Source organism: Sorex araneus, chromosome 3, assembly GCF_027595985.1.
Source record: "Sorex araneus isolate mSorAra2 chromosome 3, mSorAra2.pri, whole genome shotgun sequence".
In the NCBI taxonomy this organism is placed as follows: domain Eukaryota; kingdom Metazoa; phylum Chordata; class Mammalia; order Eulipotyphla; family Soricidae; genus Sorex; species Sorex araneus.
The window spans coordinates 227300795-227325431 of record NC_073304.1 but is presented as its reverse complement, the minus strand read 5'-3'; the positions used below and the strand labels follow the sequence as shown (position 1 = coordinate 227325431).

General features: G+C 47.5%; 1 protein-coding gene across 3 annotated transcripts in view; it reads right to left on the bottom strand.

Annotated features, from left to right (window-relative positions):
* HELZ (helicase with zinc finger) overlaps positions 1-24637 on the bottom strand; it is a 180975-nt gene that overhangs the window by 53932 nt on the left and 102406 nt on the right. For all 3 annotated transcript variants that reach the window (XM_055130350.1, XM_055130351.1, XM_055130352.1), the window contains 3 exons: positions 14964-15147; positions 10826-11054; positions 1791-1995 (listed from right to left, as the gene is read on the bottom strand). In XM_055130350.1, coding sequence (XP_054986325.1) covers positions 1791-1995; positions 10826-11054; positions 14964-15147 — 618 coding nt within the window. The remainder of the gene's footprint in view (positions 1-1790; positions 1996-10825; positions 11055-14963; positions 15148-24637) is intronic.

Here is a 24637-nt window from a genome sequence, read left to right as displayed (position 1 = left end):
GTCCCCCAACCCAAAATACTTAAGGGGAAAGAAAAAAGAAAGCCCAGAACCAAACCTGCTTGTCTATGTTCCTCTAGCACAGGTCCTAACAACTGGGACATCAGAGCGTGTAAATATTTAGCACGTAAGTTCTTATATTAATTTATTAAGCTTACGCTGTAGAATTCTAGAAGATTCGTTTTGCAGGATCTTTTAATTTCCTAGTGATCCCCAAACACAAAAAGATTTTTGCACCTTAAGCTCATCTTTATGGAACTAAGGAGACGCCACAGCGTACTAACTGGAAAGGACTTCTCAGTTTAACATCTTTTAGTGAAACGGTAATTCCTGCCCACACGTCAGTTCTCCACTCTGCTCCTGTGCGTCACAGCGGGGACTAGCCTACAGCTCAAATGCGGGAAGCAGGCGCTCTGCCTCGAGCACCCTTCCCAGCCTCCAGTCTGGACGTGTGTAAGATGAGGCGTGGGATCAGGGATGCGACTCAGCAGGACTGCCCTGGCCCTCCATGGGAAGCCCTTCAAGAAAAAGAAAAAAAAATGATCCTGACCTAAAATGATGCCCAGAATTGACAGACTCTCTTAATTCTTATCAATCACTGCATCACTGTCATCCCGTTGTTCATCGATTTACTCGAGCGGGCGCCAGTAACATCTTCATTTGTCCCAGCCCTGAGATTTTAGCAGCCTCTACTAACTCATCTTTCCTAACGCTGCCATATTGGAGGCTCTTTCAGGGTCAGGGGAATGAGACCCGTTATTGTTACTGTTTTTGGCATATCGAGTACGCCACCGGGAGCTTGCCAGGCTCTTCAGTGCTATTCATACTCATATCAATGCATAAACTTATATTCATATCAATACACTGAATAAATGCATGAAAGGAAGCAAGCAGCAGAAATACTCAACACGCCATTCTCTGGATGGTAAATGGACTATCTTCTCTAGACAGTAAATGACGCACTCTTTCCAGGCAGTCTAACAAACAGACCGGCGGTTTCCACTCCAAATAACTACCACTCCAAAGAAGAAAAGGCCCAGGCTCCCTATCTCCGCTTCCGTGATGGGACTATTACTTATACAACAGCCAGCTAAAGGAACCTTCCAGAAGTCAGCCATGTTTCCTCACTGCGTCCAAACGCCACGTGAAAGGTAACGACAAAGGGCCAGAACTAGTTTCCTTATGTGACTAGTGTGAGGCTAATTCTAACCCTTGTAAATAATATACTGTAAATATATAATATATAATGTAAAAAGTACACTGTATGGCAATGTTCTAGTAAGCCTGATTGTGTGTGAGTGTGTATGTGGGCGGGGGGTGGAGGAAGCGGGGGCCACACCTGGCGATGCTCAGGGGTTCCTCCTGGCTCTGCACTCATCAGTGACTCCTGGCGGTGCTCAGAGGACCATATAGGATGCCGGGGATCAAACCATACAGGTCAGCCATGTGTGTGCCAGGCCATCGCCCTGGCTGTCTTTCACACAGTCTGTTTCGCTCACATCTTGCCAACGTCAGTCCATCAGTGAGAAGAACTGAGGGGCTCTTTGCTACCACAGACCAGGTGAGGTCATCGGAGACCTTTGGAGATGATCCAGGCCTGGCCACGGCCAAACGCCAGGCTTGACTTGCACGCACACGTCCACCCTAGACCAGCTCCTCGTGGAAACCGCTCGCCGCCGAGTGGAACCTTCAATTCCAGCACGGCGGGCGGTGACCTGCGGCCCCGCAAACCGTTCCCCAGGTCGGCTCTGCTGTCTGCCTCTCCCCTCCTCGGGGTCGGGAAGGGGCTTTACCTTGGGGGGGGACTGCTGCAGTCTGTTGGCATTTCCTGAATGCTGCAGTCTGAGGGCCCGGGGGATAAATTCAGGCGCCAGTGGATTCAACACATACGTCTTCTTTAGTTCTAAAGCCTCTAGCTGGGCTCTGATCTGTTCAAAAGTGATTCCGTGCAGGCTATTATTCTCATGACACAGGGCAATAAACCGCTCCCAAAATTTCCTATAGGAAAGATTTACAAGGTCAGTTTAGAATTTCAGTGGATGAGATCATAGAAATGAACATAAGCAACGCAAGAGCCTCTCCCGACGCTAAGTCCTTCGGTGAAATCAATAGACAACTGAGGGGTCAGCTTTCCACCATGTCATAAGATTTCAGAAATTTAGCCACATGTATGTGTGTGTGTGTGTGTGTGTGTGTGTGTGTGTACACAGTATTATGGAACATAAGTGCTCAGCTACTGTTGGCAGATCAACACATGTAACTTAACCAATGCTCAATTATCCACACTCATTTAGAATGGCAGTTTATTTTCTGGTTTGGGTCTATTTTATTTTATTTATTTATTTTTTTTACAAAATTGCAACTCAATATTTTTTTCTCAGAATCTTTATGTAAGAAAAAGTAACATAATACAATCTAAAATCCATAAAGTTTTCTACCCCCTTGATTAAACTATAATATGCAAATGTATAAGTTTCATCATTTTGTTGTTTGGTTTTGGACCATACCTAACAGTGCTCAGGGATCTTTCCTGGTGGTGCCGGGGATAGAACCCAGGTCAGCGGCATGCAAGGTGAGCACTGAACCTTTGTACTATCCCTCCAGCTCCAAAGTCGATGAATTTTTATCAATACAATCCTACTACATTCTGCACGCTAAAGGGAAAAATAAAAAATCTCTGATAAAGTATCAGACGCATCACGAAACACAAAGAGAATGGTGTGGCTCTTACAGTCACCCGGCTTTTCCTATCAATTTCTCAGATTTTCACTTCCAGCTTACACAGCCAAAAATGTTAGGACCTGCTCTATTTATAAGCTGCCTTTTGAGACTCCACGCCCAGGGCTGGAAAGATAGTACAACGGGAAGGGCGCTTGCCTACTGGTTGGTAGGGCCAGCCTGGGTTTGATCCCTGGCACTGCATCTGGTCCCCTGAGCCCTGCCAGGAGTGATCCCTGAGCTCAGGGCCAGGAGTTAAAAAAAAAAAAAAAAAAAAAAAACACGGAAAAAAAACCCAAAAAACAAAACAGGGCTGGAGTGATAGCACAGCGGGTAGGGCATTTGCCTTGCACGCGGCTGACCCGGGTTCAAATCCCAGCATCCCATATGGTCCTCTGAGCACCGCCAGGAGTAATTCCTGAGTGCAGAACCAGGAGTAACCCCTGTGCATTGCCAGGTGTGACCCAAAAAGCAAAAAAAAAAAAAACAAAACAACAACAACAAAAAAACCCCTACACCCTGTTCTCATGTCCTCTGGGACCTCACGGAGCACAAAAGCACAACCTCCAGGTAGCCTCACACTGGGCGAGAGGGCGGGAGCCGGGTTACTCAGACCCGCCAAGCAACAGCCTTCACACACAAAGATCTTTTCCAGAAGTAACACTGGACACTTGCAGTAAGTTCACTGACTCCAGCAGGCCCGCCATCACCGGAAATCTCTATTGCAAATCTGCCTTCTCTCCGATAGGTCCCACAGCGTGGGTCAGGCTCACGGGTTCTAGAACCAGATCCGGTGAGCTTCCGCCACGCGTCGGCCACTCAGCTGCTGTAAGGACCCCTGTGGCAAATTCCACTCTGCGTGTTCCTCAGTTTCCTGAGGTGGAAAATAGGGCGGCATCGGTACTATCACTCATTCTTACCACATTTCACTCTTGAAAAGAATTCTCACTTCGAAATGTTCAGAGAACATCTGTTGTTTTCTTTCAAAAAAAAAAATTTTTTTTAAGTTGTAGAGCTAAAGAGTTTTCCCTTTTGTTAGCTCTTCATGAAAACTCTTTCAAAGACAAGATTCGCACAGACCCTGAACTCCACAGAACTCTCAGGAAGTACACTCTTCAGGTGATTCCGCTTCTGAGCGCAGGCCGGGGAGGCCAGGTTGCAGTCTGACGGGAATTCAGCACTCGGCGTGGAGTGGGTCAGACGGAGAGGGGCCACACAGCCTGGCCTCTCATATTGGATACTAAGACACTAGGCGAGGGAGTAACAAATCCCCCAAGGCAGGAGAAAACAGGTCCAGGTCCCCAGCAGGAGGCTCATGGGGGGGGGGCAGGGATGAAGGACACACGGACAAAGACAGAGGGATGGACACTCGGGGGAGGTGATGGGGCACGGACCAGTAAGCCCTCTGGCCCCAGATGCCTCAAATAAAAGTATTCAAAAAGGAATTCAGCATGATGGTTATTTCAAGGGGCCAATCCTCAGCACCTCCCCAAAATGTGACCCCGTCTTTCACGATGGCAATTCCTGGGGAGTGTCTTTACCTTGGAACGGGAAGATTTCAAAGGCCACGGCAATACTTAGAGTGGCTGTAAGAACACAAAGGTTTGGGGCTGGTTTGTTTATTTCGGGGCTCCGGCCTAATTACTGGCTCTGTGCTCAGGGATCACTTCTGGCCAGGACCCATAAAGGGTGCCAGGGATGGCACCTGGGCCGGCTGCACGTAAGGCCAACGCCTGACCCGCTGTACTCTCGTCATTGCCTGAATACAGTTTGGGTTTGGGTTCTGGTCTGTTTTGCGCGGCCCCAGCGGTGAGCCTCAGGCCCGGAGACGCCTCCCAGAGCTTCCAGCCCCCACAGCTGAGGACGGCGCTGTGGGACCCTTCCCCAACTGCGTTCAGGAGACGAAGGGGTGCTGGGGTTGAGGGCTCGGGGGTCAGGCCCTGGCCCCCGGAGTGTACCGCCTCTCTGACCCCAACGCTTGGTTCTGCTTGAATTTCACCTGTGCTTCAAGAACACGGGTGGCACCCGGCAGCTGCTCAGAGAGAGACCATGCAGACGAAGGCTTGCCAATTTCGACAGAGAGGAAAAACGGGGCTCTATCTCACGAAGTAAAATATGCCAATAAAGAAACGTTGCTTAAAAGACCTGCTTGTCCGGGGCTGGAGCAATAGCACAGCAGGTAGGGCTTGCATGCCTTGCATGCGGCCGACCAAGGTTCGATTCCCAGCATCCCATATGGTCCCCCGAGCACCGCCAGGGGTAATTCCTGAGTGCAGAGCCAGCCAGGAATAACCTCTGTGCATCGCCAGGTGTGACCCAAAAAGAAAAAAAAAAAAAAAAGACCTGCTTGTCCTGTGAACCAATGCCACCACAATAAAAATGAAAAAAAAAAAAAAAGACTGTCCCCAGACCCATCCACTTGGAGAGAACGGCACCCCCCCCCCTTTGTGCTCCCCATTCGGAGCATCCCCGTCACTGCCTGGGGACGCGCGGGCCATTCCGAGGGAAGCACGCAAGGTTTGAAGCTAACCTAACCTCTGTCCTATCGTCCTCCTAAACAGCTGTGTGAAAACGGGCAGCAGTCGACACTTTCCGAATCAGGTTGGCCAGTTAAAACGCCAATACGGGGGGAGAGAGAGTGCTGGAGAGATAGCAGAGTGGGAGGGCACTGACCGACCATGCGGCCAACCCACACCACCAGGAGTGACCCAAGTGTGGCACCAGGAGTAAGCCCTGAGCACCACCAGGTGTAGCCCCCGACAAACCCAACAAACAAAAGCCCCCAAAACAAATAAACTGCCAAAAAGGAGCCAGAGAGCTAGGACAGCGGGTATGGGTCAAGACACTTTGCGTGTGGCTGGCCTGGGATTAAGCCCAGGCACCTCAGAGGGTCCCTCAAGACCCACCAGGAGTGATCTCTGAGTGCAGAGCCAGGAGTAAGTCCTGGGCACTGCCCCCAAGCTCCCCCAAGTAAAACGCCCATAAGGTCAGGATGGCCGGGGTGAGGGGTGGTGTACAGCGCGTACCCTAGTACCAGACAACCCACAGCAGCGACTTCTATGGGCAGACTTGGCACATGGCAAAGGAGGGGGAAATCCATGACCTTTATGTGGGGACCATAGAAAACTTCTGTTTAAAAATACTTTATGGAAATGTAGCACTGCACTGTAGTCCTGTTGTTCATCGATGTGCTCGAGCGGGCACCAGTAACGTCTCCCTTGTGAGACTTGTTGTTACTGTTTTTGGCATATCGAATACACCATGGGGTAGCTTGCCAGGCTCTGCCATGTGGGCGGGATACTCTCGGTAACCTGCCGGGCTCTCCGAGAGGGATGGAAGAATCAAACCTGGGTCGGCTACGTGCAAGGCAAACACCCTACCCGCTGTGCTATCGCTCCAGTCCTATGAAAGTGTAAGGGAAAAATTTACATACATAGGCCTTAACTATTCCATATAAATTCCAAAATATATTAACACAGAATTGCCTTTGAAAGTGTTATTAATGACAGGTGAGGAATGATTATTGCCATGCTGAGATCCAACTGTAAGGTAAAATGTAATGTAATATACTTTAGATTCCAGCGTTGAAAATGTACATGTGTAGCAGACAATAGGCAGTTTTTTACATTGTATTCAATTGTTTTAATTTTCCTATTTACACAGGGGAAAATGATATAGTAATCACTAAGTGGTCCTTACTGACTTATTTTCTGAGGATTCTATTCGCCAGTTCTTAATATGTTTGTTGGACTAAGCAAAATAAAGTAAATCTGTCATGTGCCACAGGGGCAGGTTGGGACTGGGAGGAGAGCGGGTACACACTGGTGGAGGGAAGGTCGCACTGGTGGTGTTGGAACACCAAAAGCCTGAAACAACTGTATAAGGAACAACCTTGTAAATCACGGTGTTTGGTTTTTTTGTTTGTTTGTTTGTTTGTTTTGCTTTTTGGGCCACACCCAGCGATGCTCAGGGGTTACTCCTGGTTCTAAACTTGGGAATTACTCCTGGCGGTGCTCAGGGGACCCTATGGGATGCTGGGGATCAAATCTGGGTCTGCCACGTGCAAGACAAACACCCTACCCACTGTGCTATTGCTCCAGCCCCACTTTACAATGTTTTTAATAAAAATCAATTTAAAAATACTGAGCTCTAAAAAAAAAATTTAAATGTTCATTCATAGTACAAAAAAAAACTTTATGATAGATGATAATAGATTGATACCTATACTGGTTTAACTTATACAGCTGATTAAAATTTCTTGGACACTTGGTTGATCACTGGAAACACTGCACTGTGTAACCATCTTATAACCACTGTATAACCATTCTTATAACCATCAGATAAGGGGGAAGAAAAGGTCCCAAGGAAAACAATAAAGAAGTCATTCCTCGTTACTATAACAACAGGAATCCTATCATATTTCCTGAGAAACTCGTGCTTTGAGATGCAATGAACCCCTAATAAGACGAAAAGAATTAAATTTCAAATATCCACCACCTCCGGGCCAAAGAGATAGCACAGCGGGGAGGGCGTTTGCATTGCACGTGGCAGATCCAGTTTGATTCCCAGCATCCCATAGGGTCCCCTGAGTACCGCCAAGAGTAATTCCTGAGTGCAGAGCCAGAAGTAACCCCTGAGCATTGCTGGGTGTAGCCCAAAAAGAAAAAAAAATCCACCTGCACTGGCCTAAGCTCTTGGGTCAGCGTTCATGGTGGAGCAGGCCAAGGGTATGAACGACCTGTATTCCCGTTTAGCTGCAGGATCCCATCATTCTTTCACTGTACACAGGGGTCTGTCATCCTAAAAATGCTTCGTGTAGTTCATAAATGCCAAGGACGCAGTCCAGTGGAGTAGATCTGACTTCAAGTTAAAACTGACCCCGGGATCGTTCCTACCGTAATGGCTTCAGAAAGAACTAATTTACCTAGTAGGGCCAAGAAATGAATGCTTTATGTCAGGACAGGAGAAAAAAAAAAAGTAAAGGCTTATCTCAGCAAATTCTCAGTAGATATTTGATTCTATCAAAAGGGCAAAGTTTTTAAAATATACAGCTTGGTAAACGTTTTGAGTGACGTGGTGTTTAGGATTATTTATAAGGAGATTTCAAAGCTGAGGACTATCTGTTCTCCAATAGTTTCTAATTGCTTCCAATAGGTCACCCTATTTACAGATGCTTTGGTCTATCAAATTCGAATCAGACTTCATGTGTTCTCATTTGTCAAATGATAAACGTAAACAAAAACGATAAACTATCAGAGCTGGAGTGATAGTACAGCGGGTAGGGAGTTTGTCTTGCATTCAGTCGACCCAGGTTCGATTCCCAGCATCCCACAGGGTCCCCCGAGCACTGCCAAGAGTAATTCCTGAGTGCAGAGCCAGGAGTAACCCCTGTGCATTGCCGGCTGTGACCCAAAAAGAAAAAAAAAAAAAAAGGAGGAAAGAATGGTAAAATATACCACAACAATCTAACCAAATACACTTTAATGAAGAGTAAAGTAACATATAAAATTCTCTGAGAGGAAGCTTAATTTCTTAAATAACTCCACTCATCTCTTATTCAAAATTAATGTATTTTCTTACCAAATTTTACATTTCTTGGTGGCTAAGAGAAATGACAACCTATTTTTTTTAAAAATATATAGAATTAAAGGTCAGAGAGGTAGAACAGAGGTTGAGGCACTTGCCTTGCATGAGGCCAGTCCTGGCTTGATCCCTGGAATCACATGTGACCCCCAGAGCACAGCCAGGGATCACTTCTGAGCTCAAAGCCAGGAACAGCACTGCCAGGGGTGGCCCCAAAATCAAAAGAATTAAAAAAATTTAAAAAGGGATATTTTTTTCATAATGTAATCATCAACTAAAGTTATTTTATTGGCTTGCTAGTGGTTTTCCCAGAGAGAAGATATTACTTTATCTTGGGGTCTTAAACCTTAAAACATGCAGCTGATCCTTCAAGATTCCTAATCATCTCCCTTCCCACAGAACGCCTTTCTCCTGCTAAAACGGGAAAACTGCCAATGAAACAATGTCATCTTTACTGCCACAGAAAACTTGAGCTTAGAAAGACTGAAACTTCTCACCGCCTTACTGACTTTGACTGGAACAAGCCAAAGAGAAACAACCACACAGGGTTCACCTGGAACCGTCCATACCCTTCCCACCATTCTGGACTTTCCCATGGGGAGGTGACGGGATACTTACGAAAGTGACCTGAATCTAGCATTGACTTCTCACGACCCCTTCTGAATTTATTTTCAGCTGGTTGGTTTGGGGAACCTCCAGTAGCAGTGGTTCCGTGAACATTACCTGTGGTGCACTGAATGTTTTTTTTTTTTTTGAGGGGGGAAGGGGTGGCAGTTTGGGGGAGCACACAGGGCCAGGTCCTGAACCAGGGCTCGGTACGCAGAGTCTGTGCCTCTTCAGCCTTCTGGCCACCCCCCGTGGCCCCTGGGGTCCTCACTCCTGACTCAGCAGCATTCTAGATACTCCAAACGTCAGACCTTACATGACTGGCTTTACAAAATCCCTTACTGACGGGTGTAAATCATGTATAGGTAACGAGAATTTTCTGGGTCACTTAGACCTGGTTGTGGGTCACAACTGGACAGTACTCAGGGACTCCCTCCCAGCTCTGCGCACCAGGAGCCAGGTATCACCCAGGATCGAACCCAGGCCCCCAGCCGACAGAACAAGTGCTCCAGCCTGGTGGAGCTACCTCCCGAGTCTGGCTGACATTGTAACAATGTTTTCATCACTGTAGCACTGTTATCCCTGTTGCTCATGGATTTGCTCCAGCGGGCACCAGTAACGTCTCCATTGTGAGACTTGTTGTTACTATGTTTGGTATATCAAATACACCACGGGTAGCTTCCAGGCTCTGCCGTGCGGGTGAGGTACTCTCGGTAGCTTGCTGGGATCTCCGAGAGGGGCAGAGGAATCGAACCCGGGTCGACCAAGTACAAGGCGAATGCCCTACCGCTGTGCTATTGCTCCAGCCCACAATGTTTTCATAAAGAACCAAAACAAACAAACAGAAAACATTCCTTTTGGCTACAATCTAATGACTATTTGCCATGCTATCCAAAACTAAGCAACCACGACCAATAACTGCCCCCCCAGGCCCCCCACCCCAGTTTTCACTGGTGAAGCTGGAGACCGATCTCCTGGGAGACGTGCACTGTGACAGCGGGTCGCGTCCCCAGCCCCCTTTCCTTTCGGATGGAACTCAGGACCTCACATAAGCACGGCATGGGTCCTGCCACTGAGCGACATCCTTGGCCCCTTCCATCCCCACTGTAGGACCCCCTAGGTGACCCAGACACAAAGGATGCTTTTCACACTGGTAAATTCAGAAAGCAGTTGAGCAGAGAGGGAAAGTCATCAAAATCTAGAGCTGAAACCGTAATGGAGGGGAACAAAAGTGCCTCCATGGAAGTCTGTCTCTCTCACGGGGCTGGAGGGATAGTCCAGCGGGGAGGGCGTTTGCCTCCCACGCGGCCGACCCGGGTTCGATCCGTGGCATCCCATAGGGTCCCCTGAGCACCGCCAGGTGTGACTCCCGAGCGCAGAGCCAGGAGTGACCCCTCAGGATTGCTGGGTGTGGCCCCACGCAAAATAAAAGTTTGCCTTTATCAGAACCAGTCCGGACCCTCAAACAAGGATTCTCTCTTGGTGGGGCACTTTCACCCCCGCTCTTGCCAAGTTCATTTCCTCACCTCCAGGGTCGGCATCTTAGTGAGGCCACGAAGGCTGCACTGGGAATCATCTCAGAGCAGCTGGGCCCAGGCATCCCTCCCACTCGCCCTGCACTTCACCGCGTTCACACAAAGGAGTACGTGGAACTCTTACTGCTGTTTATTGTCATTCTTCTCCTCAGAGGCTAGAAGACTGTAGCAGACACCCAGGAGATACTTGTTGAGTGATGACAATAAACACACAAAGATGTACCTAACCGACTCAAAGCAATCTATTTTTTTGTATCCCCACTGGAAATCAGTTAAGACTCAACCTTATTTTAATTAGTCATAAGATCTTATAAATTCACGTTTGTGTCAGGACGCAACCTATTCCACCAAGTTTGATTTCTCATAAAAATTAAGCACATAATTACCTGCATCTTCCGATGGAGCACAGGGCAATGGGATCGCCCACCACGGCCACCAAGGATTGTGCTCTTGTAATGGCAGTATTGAGAAGCTTGTAATTAGATAAAAAACCATAATCCAAGTCCTCGGTGGAATCTTCCAGCAGTTGCTCTTTCTTTTTAATTGGGGTTTGTTTATGTTTACAAGTATGCCTGGTACGTACTGTGCTAAGAAACAAAACTCTGAATTGCTTTCCTATAGAAAAAGAAAAGAAAGGAAAGATCCTTGAGATTGCCATTCGGAACCAACTGAGATTCGAAAAGCATTTCATTTTTTTAAAAAATGTTACTGGATATACTGGATGTCAAGGGATATACATGATAACCTTCCAGTATCTGCATTGCAAACCACAATGCCCAAAAGGGGGGAAGAGATGGAGGAAGGGAAGAAGAGCGAGAGAGAGAGACAGAGAGACAGAGAGAGAGCGACAGAGAGGCAGAAAGAGATGGGGGGAGGGAGGGAGAGAGGGAGGAAGGGAGGAAGGGAGGGAGAGAGGGAGGGAAGAAAAGTGCCTGCATAGGGGGAGCGGGGTGACGGGAGGGAAACTGGAGACACTGGTAGTGGAAATGGACACTGGTGAAGGGACATGTGTTGGAACATGATATGGCTAAAATCCAATCATGAACAACTTTGTGACTGAGCATCTCACTGTGATTCAATTAAAAAAATAAATACTAGGACTAAAAATTTTTTAAAAGTCTGTGTTCAATTTAAAGAAAATACAAAATAACTAAATATAACGTTACTGCTCATAAACCGTTCTGGTGAAGAGGCAGAGGAACTAGAATCTCACTACAACTGAGACTGTCAAAATGTGGGACAGATTGTGAACGGGATTCCTTTTTTCATATCATCTTCTTCTCTCTCGTTATTTGCGTATAGGCAAGCCATGGACTTTTGGGTATTAATTTTATAACCTGCAACTTTACAAGTCTATTGTTTCTAGGAGTTTCTTGGTAGAGGCTTTAGGCTTTTCTAGATACAGTATCGTATCATCTGTGAATAGTGAGAGCTTGATTTCTTCCTTTCCTACTTGAATGCCCTTAATATCTTTTTCTTGCCTAGCCGCTACTGCAAGTACTTCCACTACTATACTGAACAGAAGTGGAGAGAGTGGGCATCCTTTTCTCGTCCCTGATCTTGGAGGGAAAGCTCTTAGTTTTTCCCCATTGAGGATGATGCTTGCCATAGGCTAGTGGTAGATAGCTTTGACTATATTGAGACCCATTCTGGCGAGAGTTTTCATCATAAATGGGTGCTGGATCTTGTCAGTCTTAGTGAAATGCAAACACAAAAGTTCCTAAGTTTGTAACTGTACATCACAGTGATTCTCTAATAAAAAATTAAAAAAAAAATGTGGACTAGAGGATGGCCCAGAGCGCTGAATGCAAGGAAAGTTACCTGCACATCCCCCCACACATGGTCACTTTACTCAGGCAGAAGCTGGGGCTGGGGGCGCAGCTGGAGAGCCAAGCACACACTTCAGGATGGCTGAGGTCGGGCAGAGGGGGCACTCACAGGGCTGGGGCACACGCTCTGCACTCGAGAGCCTCGTCCCCAGCAGCCCCACGGCCCCTGGTCACCAAGCTGAGAAGTCCCAGTGCACCGCCAGGTGTGACTCCAAAACCCAAAACAAACAAACAAAAGAATAGCCAGGGCCCGGAGTGACAGAACAGCGGGGAGGGCATTTGCCTTATACGCAGCCGACCGGGGTTCAATCCTCAGCATCCCGTCCCTCTAGCACCACCAGCATAATTCCTGAGTGCAGAACCAGGAGTAACCCCTGAGCATCGCTGGGTGTGATGCAAAAAAAAATTTTTTTTTAAATAAATAATAATAAAAGCCAGGGGCTGGAGTGATAGCACAGCGGGTAGGGCATTTGCCTTGCACGTGGCTGACCTGGGTTCGATTCCCAGCATCCCATATGGTCCCCTGAGCACCGCCAGTAGTAATTCCTGAGTGCAGAGCCAGGAGTAACCCCTGTGCATCGCCGGGTGTGACCCATAAAGCAAATAATAATAATAATAATAATGATAATAATAATAATAATAATAATAATAATAAAAGCCAGTGGTAAAAAGAAATCCAAGTGTCCACAACAGATGATCAAATCAAAGGTGACATTCGGAGCTGCAGGGCTAATACAGCGAGGAAAGCACAGACTGAGCTGGGGTTTGATCCCTTGGCACCACAAAGGACATCCAGGGCCCTCCAACGGGGGGGAGGGGTGAACACAAGGCCAGGTAAGCCCTGAGCACAGCTGGATGTGACCCAGCGTTCTGCCCTGGGGGGGAGGGGGTGGTATGTACAGTCATGTGTCCCTAATAACCTCTAGTCAACAACCGACCCAGTGGCCTCACCAGCTGATAGCAAATATTGTGGGTGTGAAGCAGGTTACACGTGTCATGGGGGTCTGTGCAGTCAACTCCACGATGTTCACACGACAAACTTGGCCAAGAACAGGGTTCTGGGGACGTGTCCCTAAGCAGCGCACGCCACCGTACGGTGGAGTATAATTCAGCCTTCCATGGAAAGGAGGGAATCTGACGCAGGCTCCAACTCCCAAGGAACTTTCAGACCTTATGATGCTGAGTGAAGTCGCTCAGTACCCAAAGGATACGTGTTGCGAAAGCCTACTGGACAGGGAGGGACAGCAGGATGGCGGCTGCCCGGTGACGTAGGGAGCGGGTGCTGTCCCTACTTAGTGAGGACAGAGCTCCAGGAAAGAGTTCTGGAGGAGAATGCTGGTGAGGGCTGCCCTAGGAACGCACCTCGTGTCCGAGCTGGCCCGAGTGAAGCCACATGTCACATGTTCATCTGCTGTTACTCAGCCGACCTGGCGGCTGCTGTCTCAGTGGGGTTGGTACAAGCCCCCCCCCACCCCCCCACCCCCCGCCTGAAGAAGGCGCGGGCCAATCTAGCTGATTCCGCCAGGAAGCGTCGTGGGGAGTCTCTCACTTACGCAGAGTCTCCTTCGTGTGCCGCCTCCCCCACTGAGCTGCCTGTTCCGGTCTTTCTCAGCCGACATCTTCTCCCTCCCGCCCAGCCTCCAAACGCTCCCCTGGGGGCGCCATATGAATCTTGAGCCCTTTCTTCAGGGCTGCCTTGATTCTATAGGGCATTTCCTAGGCCAGGAACGACCCTCACGCCTCTGGGTGCTTCCTAGGATACTAGGAAGATTCCTTCTACACTGCACACCCTACCTCTGTGTGTTCTGGGCCATCAGGGGTCCAGAGAAGCTGCCTTTCCCGTGTCCCAAATATTGCACTCCTCTTACTATTGCCTATTTTCGTGCATTCCTCTCACGACTGCCTATCATCAAGAGACCTCAGGTCACACCGTGCCTCTCTGCGTACCCCCATCAGAGTGGGGCTTCTTGGATTCAGAAGCACAAGTTTTATTTATTTATTTATTTATTTATTTTTGCTTTTTGGATCACACCCGGTGATGCACAGGGGTTACTCCTGGCTCATGCACTCAGGAATTACTCCTGGTGGTGCTCGGGGGACCATATGGGATTCTGGGAATTGAACCCGGGTCAGCTGCATGCAAAGCAAATGCCCTACCCGCTGTGCTATTGCTCCAGCCCCCAGAAGCACAAATTGTACAGCAATTAAATAGCATGAAGGTGGCTTAAAAGAATCCATCGTTTTTTAAAAGTCTTCTATTAGTCTCTTCTTCTTTTAAGTCCTTCACTTAGGAAAGACTAGAGATTAAATCGTCACCCTAAAAATCATTCCTTTAAAACACAGAATTGCCAGGCCAGGAGCTACGTCTGGACAAGCCTCTGTCAGCAAATTCCCCCAAGACCCCGCGGAACGCCAGCAGGTGCCGCGGCCTGCCGAGGTCCTAACTGGAATAGAGCGTGTGGCACACCTCGTCCCTCACGCCGGAAGGGGCCGTGTGCTCCCGCTGCCCTCTCTATGGATATAAAATTTTCATGGACATGTAGATGAGCTTGACCTTTCGGTGCCAAATCTGGCTTGAAAGAACATGGTCTGGAATGAAAACATCACTGCTGGCCCGGAGAGGAGACTCTGAGAGCGAGGGATCACGTGGCTGCGGGGAGCCCCGAGCGCATGCGCGGGCCGCGGTGCCCCTCACCTTGAACGTTCAGCACGCGCTCCACATTCACATCGGAGAGCCTCTTCTTCCGCAGCTCCGCCCGTATCCTGAACACCTGGTCGGCGTACGGGGTCACCACGCCGATGCTGGCATCATCCAACTTCCCCCACGCTACCGGCCACTTCCTCCGTAACTCTTCCACGCGCTCCACCACTTCAAACACCTTCAAACAGATACACAGCGACACAGGACAGTTATGTAACTGCTTGGAGAAAAAAGAATACGGTAACAAAGTATTTTAGATAGATACAGATACAGGTGTGTATCATAAACATACACACACACACACACACACACACATATATATACATACACACATATAGATATATAAAGAATTCTACTTTATGGGGTCGGACAGTATGATGGGAAGGGCATTTGCTTCACGTGCGGCCGACCCAGATTCAATCCCCAGCACCCCAAAGGGTCCCCTGAGCCTGCCAAGAGTAGTCCCTGAACACAGAGCCAGGAGTAAACCCAAAGTACAGCCAAGTGGTTAAAAATTTAAAACCAAAGGAAAAAAAAAACCCACCAAAAATAAATAAATAGAAGATTCTACTTTAGTAAATATTTTTAAGTTACCTGCAAAATAGAAATAATGCTTCGGTCGTACAAGCACATCGAGAATCAAAGAATTCTCCTTTTCTCATCTTGAACAGTTTGAATGATGCATCCCATGAACACAGAAAGACATGACTGGTCCTTAGCCCCCCCTTCCTTCCACATGCCCCCATTATTAAGAAACGGATTCCAGAGCCTGCACTGACAGAGGGTGGAGACAGAGCCCAGGGCTTAAGGCGCTGGCCCGGCACGAGGCTCACCCCAGTTTGCTCCCTGGCACCGTCTACAATCCCCCAGGCACTGCAGCGGTGAGCCCTGAGCACAGAGCAAGGAGCAAGCCCTGAGCACCGCCAGCACCCACCCCAGCCGACCCCCCTGAAAGGAGCGGAGAGCAGGGTCCCATCCAGGGAAGCTGCATGCAAAGACTTTCTCCACTCAGCCTCCTCTCTTCCGCTCAGATCAAGGAAACCAACGTCACAGAAGGTCCCTAGGGCCAGTGTCCCTGTTACAGCACAGCATGTAAGGGGGCCTCCCCCTGCCGCTGATGGAACCTGGCGGAACGGCGACGGCTGGAGAGTCAGTCAGTCCCCACTGCCCTCTGCACCGAAGCCGCTTCCCTCACGCTCAGGACAGACACACCCCAGTTTACCGAAATGAATTTTCTGAACCCCACTTATTGGATTCTAATAGGGCTCTCGGTATAGTCAATTAACTTTCATTCAATAGATTTACCAAGCAGTTGCAAACCTTGGCACAGTGGGAGATGCAATTATTCAACAATTAATAAAATATGATCTTATGATCTTTGCCTGCTAAGAGATTACTGTGTATTTAGAAAAGACTGCAGTTTGTTTTTTTTTTTTAAATAGTCAAACAAGAATGTAAGGGCATACAGAGGGAGAGAAAAAAGCCCTTTAATTACATTACTATTTGTGAGTAAGCACTATAATTTACTATGTCAAATTTGATAATGATTTTTCCTTTTCCTTTCGAGCATGTGAAGACTAGGGGCTAAAAAGCAGTTAAAGATAGATACTCCGAGGAAGACGGAGGGAAAGACGAGAGTTGCTGTTAAGAGTGACATAACAATTCCCGTACCTCTGTGTGGCAAGCCATAATGCCCAAAATTAGAGAATATGGGTAATATTGTCTGCCATGGAGGCAGGGGCAGGGTGGGAAAGAGGGGGTATACCGGGGATATTGGTGGTGGGGAATGTGCACTGGTGGAGGGATGGGAGTTTGATCATTGTGTGATTGTAACCCAAACATGAAAGCTTGTAACTATCTTATGGTAATTCAATATAAATAAATAAATAAAAGTGACATAACAGCAAGTACAGTTGAGACTCAGACCGTCCCAAGAATCCTGAGATCAAACCATCCTGGAGACATGCTCTCACTGGAAAGAGACAGGAAAGGTGGCGTCTATTTGCATCACTAAGGGGCAAGAAGAAAGGGGGTCTGGGTGTGGGGGGAGAGACAGCTGCAGGCGTCATCCCCAAACTCCATAGCCCAAAGCAACACCAAGGAAGACTCACTTCCTCCCTCTGCTCACACCCCGGAATACCAGGCGGCACCATAGTCAAAACACTGGGCCCTGGAACTGCGGACTGAGGGTTCTCTCCCACGACGGGCAATTACTCAGCTGATCAGAATTAGTGCCGACATTAAAGGCCCTGGCGACGGACGGAAGAGCTGGCGGGAAATCAGGAGACAGGGCTGAGCTGACCCCCCTGCTTCCCAGTGGTCCAGCTTCCAGAAAAAAATGACTTCAGCAGCCGAGGGGCAGGTGCCACAGCCCCCCTCCGTCTTCCCAGCCCCCCGGGAGAAGATGTTCCATGGGCAAGCGAGATAGTCCGGGGGGCCAAGGTGCACGCATGGAGCAGACCCGATCGGTTCCCTACACAGCACGGTCCCAGCATCAGGCCGAGAGCACCCAACCCCACCCGCCAAGCACCACCGTGTGTAGGCCTGGCACCCCGAGCACCACAAGGGTATACAGGTAACCCCTAGCACCACCGCACCTCAGACACTCACTGAACTCACAGAGCACCCCTGAGAGCCCTTCTCTCCCCCCAGACACTCCAGGCCGCTGACGCGCACAGTCTGGAGCTGCAGAAGGACGCACGGAGCAGTCAGCAGAGGGGGTGGGGGGGGAGAGGGGTCGGAGGGGGGCGAGGCCAGGCGGTCCCCTTCCTCATCTTCCACGACAGAGGGGAAACTGGAAGAACTGGGGGCGGGCAGCGGGGACGGGGTGAAGTACACGACCACCCTGTCTTGCAAAAGTTGCACCACAGGGGGCTGGAGCAATAGCACAGCGGGTAGGGCATCTGCCTTGCACGCGGCCAATCCAGGTTCGATTCCCAGCATCCCATATGGTCCCCTGAGCACTGCCAGGAGTAATTCCTGAGTGCAGAGCCAGGAGTAACCCCTGTGCATTGTCAGGTGTGACCCAAAAAGAAAAAAAAAAAAAAGCTGCACCACAGGAAGAGCCGACCCCGTGAACAGGGCAGCCAGGGACAGCACCAGCATCCCCAGCTTCCCAGGATCGAGACCTACTGCGGCATCAGCCATAGGGAGGGTCCCAGCCTCCCCGGCTCTGGCGTGTGTTAAGAGCCACACGTGGTGGTGGGAGCACATGATGACAGCACAGAGTTTACACACACACAGAAACACACATTACCATTAATAATACACACATACCATTAATACACATTACACATATACTACACACCCCCCCTACACACACACCATATAAGCCATACACACACACACATCATTCATTACACACCATAATACACGTTACATACACATATATACACCATCCACATACCATAATACACATTACACACACATACACCATACACATACCATAAATACACACTGAACATACATCATACACCACCCATACACACACACACACACACCCCATACACGTGCACACAAACACACACTACTCATTACACACATACCATACACACACAAACACATACACCATACACAAAAACAAGCACACAGAGCTCTGGCTTCAAACAGGGGTACAGCAGGAGCACCCAGCTCGCCAGCCCGCGTCAGCACTGCGCCTGAGCCCGCCAGAGTCCACTGACAGGCTGGGGACTCCAAAGAGGCCCAACCCAGGTCAGATCATACTGTGTGACAGCTGATGTCCAAGGAAGAGAGATGAAAATAAAAGCCCAGCACTATAACTGACATAAAAATAAATTTCAGGGATTTTTTTTTTAACCAACAGAAATTACAAGTTCGATGCAGTGTATAAACAATAGATCTAGACTGACAGAAGAACAAATCAGCAAATTTGAACACAAATTATATGTACACATGGGGCTGAAGCGATAGCATAGTGGGTAGGGCGTTTGCCTTGCATAAAGCTGACCTGGGTTCAGTTCCCAGCATCCCATATGGTCCCCCAATCACCACCAGGAGTAATTCCCAAGTGCAGAGCCAGTAACTCCTGTGCATTGCTGGGTGTCTCACACACACACACACACACACACACACACACACACACAGAGCTATATATACAGTATGAAGAAAAAGAGAGAAAGTGACAGTCTCAGAGAACTGGTCATGGGGTTGGAGTGATAGCACAGCAGGTAGGGCGTTTGCCTTGCATGTGGCCCACCCTGGTCTGATCCCCGGCATCCCATATGGTCCCCCAAGCACCGCCAGGAATAACCCCTGAGCATCGCTGGGTGTGACCCAAAAAGCAAAAAAAAAAAAAAAAAAAAAAACAGAGAGAGAGAGAGAGAGACAACTGGTCATTCAGCTTTTTCCATATTTTTTTTCTCAGCTGATTTAAAGAACAACTGTCCAAAACACATGCACAAGAATATCATTAGGTTATATATATTATGTGGCATGTGTGACAAAAAAAGCAGAAAGTAGGTGAATGAAAACTGATACCAGATAGTAACTCCAATCCACAGCAATAAGTGAAGAAAACTGGAAACAGTAAACAGAATGCTGACAGAGCCAATTCTTTAATTATGTAGCTGCTTCCCTTTCTCCTCAATAGTCTTTAAAGGACACTGAAACATATGAAGTAACATTAACATGTATACTAAGTTTACAATGGAGACATAGAGGTATAACATTCATCAACTACAAGAGTCTAAAGAGGGAAAGGTGGGGATAGAGACAGCTGGGAGTGAAGTTTCTCTCTCACTGGCAACAATTTTACATAAATCTGAAGTGGATTCTGATAAAACACATAAGTCCTAGAGAAGCCACTAAAAAACAATTCAAAAACTAAGTTAAAAACATTAAATTAAAATGTGACACTGGGGAGAGGGTCATCACTGTCATCCCATTGCTCATCAATTTGCTCGAGCGGGCACCAGTATTATCTCCATTGTGAGACGTGTTGTTACTGTTTTGGGTATATTGAATACACCACGGGTAGCTTGCCAGGCTCTGCCGTGCGGGCAGGATACTCTTGATAGCTTGCCGGGCTCTCTGAGAGGGACAGAGGAACAGAACCTGGGTTGGCCACGTGCAAGGCTACAGCCCTACCTGCTGTGCTATCGCTCCAGCCCATGGGATAAGATATAATCTATAAAAGAATTAGTTAAAAAATAAAGTTTTAGAAAGTTCTTGCTTGGGAGCCTGCCTCTTTGCCCCTGTACTCTTTAGCACAGTGAGTTGAACGAGACAATCCCTGCATTCTCTGCGGGATGTGATTGTGTTCTACTGAAATTCCTTCCATTCTGGTGTCCTTGTTTCCCTCAATTCCTTTCAGTGTGGAGGAGGATCCATCATCTAGCAACCGGCAGTGAAAAGACGATGCTTTTACCCAAACAAGAGAAAACCCTGAGGGCAAAGCCCCCAGAAAACGCTAAGGGGCAAACAACACTCCCACAACCAGCGAGTCTGGGAACGGGGAGCGTCAATAAAAATAAAATGTAACACTAGAAAAGTAGGCACTTATTTTTCACTCCAGCCAAAGACAGGAGTGAAACAGAAAAAGAAACGGGGAGTCGAAAGTCTAGGAGACAAAGAAAACAAAAAAGCAATACACAGATGCCAACACAACCAGAGCATAATCACACCGAATGTGGAAAAATTAAACAATTCACTCCAGAGGCAGAGATGCCATGACTGACACTGACTGCAGCATCAGAACCCTCGCTGTGATCAACAGCTCACCAGGACACGGTGGAGAGTGACTGTCATTTAGATCTGAAGGAACGGTACTGAGCAATGTGGATAGGCAAGAGTTTAAGGGTTTCAGAGCCTTGAAACCAATTTTGTGAGCAGTGTTAACGGAGCTTTCAGGAGTTTCTTTTTTATTGATTTATTTTTGCTTTTTGGGTCACACCCGGCGATGCACAGGGGGTTACTCTTGGCTCTGCACTAAGGAATTAGTCCTGGCAGTGCTCGGGGAACCATATGGGATGCTGGGAATCGAACCCGGGTCGGCCGAGTGCAAGGCAAACACCCTACCTGCTGTGCTATCGCTCCAGCCCAGGAGAGCTTCTTTTTAAAAGATAAAACAGAGCCAGAGAGACAGTACAGGGGATTAAGGCCTTACAAGCCGGGGGCCCGTGGCTCTGCATACTGGCCCCAAAGCCTCCAGAGGTGATCCCAGAGCACAGAGCCAGGAGTCAGCCCAGAGCTTGGAAGCCCCACTCAAAATCACCCTCAAAGACAAGACAAACTTATAAGCGCTTTGTCAATTAAGAAAGGAAAAAAGGTCTGTTTATTCTTAGCTTGCTAAGGGATTTTATACTTTTTCAATAATAAATTCGTGTTTCATTTATATTGAATGTTTTAATGTCTATTCAGGTGGTTTTTTTTTACATCTGCAGAGATTATTATTAATAAGTAAAATAATCTTTTACTTATTAATGAAAATCCTTAAGCCTTATCTATAATATAGTATTTTCCACCATAAAAAACAATATTCCCACTAAGAATAAGATTTATTCTTTTGTAGGCCTTTGTAGGAAATTCAGATTTCACCTTAAACTCTCCTTAATTTACCTCAACATCAGACCAGAATCCCTAAGGTACACTGAAGACAAGGTCGGCAAAACCCTCCAGGACATTGAAGCCAAAGGTATCTTCAAAGCTGACACGCCACTGGCCAAGCAAGTGAAAACAGAGATAAATGAATGGGACTATCTCAAACTAAGAAGCTTTTGCACCTCAAGAGAAACAGTGACCAAAGTACAAAGACAATCTAAGGAAAGGATATTTATGCAGTACCCATCCGATAAAGGGTTGATAACAAGGATATACAATGCACTGGTTGAACTCCACAAGAAGAAAACTGCCAACCCGATCAAAAAATGGGGTGATGAAATGAACAGAAACTTTCCTAAAGAAGAAATCCGAATGGCTCAGAGGCACATGAGAAAATGTTCCACATCACTAATCATCAGGGAAATGCAGATCAAAACAACCATGAGATATCATCTCACACCACAGAGACTGGCCCACATCCCAAAAAACAAAAGCAACCGGTGTTGGCGTGGATGCGGGGAGAAAGGGACTCTTCTTCACTGCTGGTGGGAATGCCGACTGGTTCAGCCCTTTTGGAAAACAATATGGACGATTCTCAAAAAATTAGAAATTGAGCTTCCATTTGACCCAGCAATACCACTCCTGGGAATATATCCCGGAGAGGCAAAACGGTATAGTAGACATGGCATATGTATTTCTATGTTCATTGCAGCACTGTTTACAATAGCCAGAATCTGGAAAAAAACAGAGTGCCCCCAAACAGATGACTGGTTAAAGAAACTCTGGTACATCTACACAATGGAATACTATGTAGCTGTCAGAAAACATGAAGTCATGAAATTTGCATATAAATGGATCAACATGGAAAGTATCATGTTGAGTGAAATGAGTCAGAAAGAAAGAGACAGACATAGAAAGACTGCACTCATATGTGGAATATAATGGAACTGAGAAGTACAAGTTGGCAACGATGCAACTTCTGGCAGATATCTCTCTGGACTTAGTTACTAAAATACTAAATTACAGAAACCCAAAACTGAGAGGCCGATAAGTGTGGTCACTAGACCTCATACCTCTTCATCCTCAGCAATGGAAAACAAATTATCTAATGCTTCCTTTTCAGCAGGTCTGACTTTAGGGGAGAGACTCTCCAAACAATAATAGTGAGTTTTGTTGAAATATTGTATGCAATCAAAGTGAAATTTATTAGTTACACAGGCGGGCGGGGGGCTTAGGGTGGGGGGGCTAGGGGCCGTTGGGGGGTTAGGGGTGTGAGGGGGTGGGGTGGAGCTATACTGGGATTCTTGGTGGTGGAATATGAGCACTGGTGAAGGGATGGGTATTCGAGCATTGTGTAACTGAGATTTAAACCTGAAAACTTTGTAACTTTCCACATGGTGACTCAATAAAAAATTAAAATAAAATAAAATAAAAGAGAAACTTAAAAAAAAAACTCTCCTTAATTCTCCTCTTCTCACTCTAACTGAATATTTGTAGAATTTGTGTATATTTTTAATGTATCTGCATAGAATTGTTCATAAACTAAAATTTTAAATCTATACTTGTACCCAAAAAAAAAGACAATTTTGGGGGGAAAATGTATCCACTTACTGATGTACAATTTTGTGGAACTACAGCGCTTCATTTCCTTATCTATATGCGTGCAAGTGTTACCACCTCCACAACACAATATTTCAACAAAGGTCTCTCACATATGTGAGACTCAAAGACACTTAGTAAAGGAGCAAATGGCCGAAGTCAAAGGAACTGAATATTCTGTCCACAGCAGAACTGTGCTTTCAAGGGAGGAAGTGGACGGACACCAGGACGCTGGTGGAGGGGAGTGTCGGAATGATGTGTGCGTGAGAATATTAATTCACAGTGTTGTAAATCCTGGCATCTCAAAATATTTTTTTAATAAGCAACCAACAATGTGCCCTTAGGAAGCAGGCTTTGGGGAGGGAACGTCGGCCATAGGGTTTGGCATTGGAACATCATATGCCTGAAAAGGTAGCATGGACACAATTGTAAATCATGGCGCGTTCGTGCGTGCGCGCGTGCGCACACACACACACACACACACACATACACACACACACACACACACACACACTTTTTTTTGGAGGGGGGTTAGGTCATACCCGGTGATGCACAGGGGTTACTTCTAGACTCAGGAATTATTCCTGCCGGTGCTTGGGGGACCATATGGGATGCTGGGAATCAAACCCAGGTCGGTCATGTGTAAGGTAAATGCCCTACCCGCTGTACTATTGCTGCAGTCCCACACACATTTTTTTTTTCAAGTATTTAAGAGAAAAGGCAGGTGGGCGTGGCTAGAAGAATAGCACATGGGTATTTGCCTTGCACACAGCTGACCCAGGTGTGATCCCTGGCATCCCTATGGTCCCATGAGCACCGCCAGGAGTAATTCCGGAGTGCAGAGCCAGGAGTAACCCCTGAGCACTGCCAGGTGTGGCCCACAAACAAACAAACAAACAAGCAAAGACAAAAGGATAAAGGGTGAAAAGAGAAACAACTAGGCAAACTGCAAGTCTGAGAGCTCGCGAGAGGCTCCTGGCTAAAGTGACTTGAGATGTCTAAGAGAACCAGACTCTCGCTCCCTCTCCGGAGGCCAGGCGCTGCAACGCAGGTTTGACTCACGCAAAACGGAATCCCACACAGATGCACTGAAATTTAATCACAGCCTAACTTAGATGAGTAAGAACAACCACCGTGAGGAAGACAGACTGGTACTAGTATCCTCCTTGTGGGGTAGGGCCGCATCTGACCATGATGGGGACTGCCCCTAGCCACGCTCAGGGGACCGTGTGGCACCAGGAATCTGACCCCAAGGCCTAGCACACACCAGGCAAGTGCTCTACCACCGGGCCACAAGCCCAGCCCCGTGCCGGCTTTTTTTTTTTAAAAAAAAAAAAAACGAAGTCACATATTTGGTTTTTATCACAGACACAATGAAAAGTTGTTTTCCCTTAGGAGGTTCACCCTAAGAAAGCGATGTTATGCCATAAAGGACAAACCTCACATACTATTTACACATAAATTAGATCAACTGCACAGCAGTACGCTGACTCCAAACGTTACGTGAATGT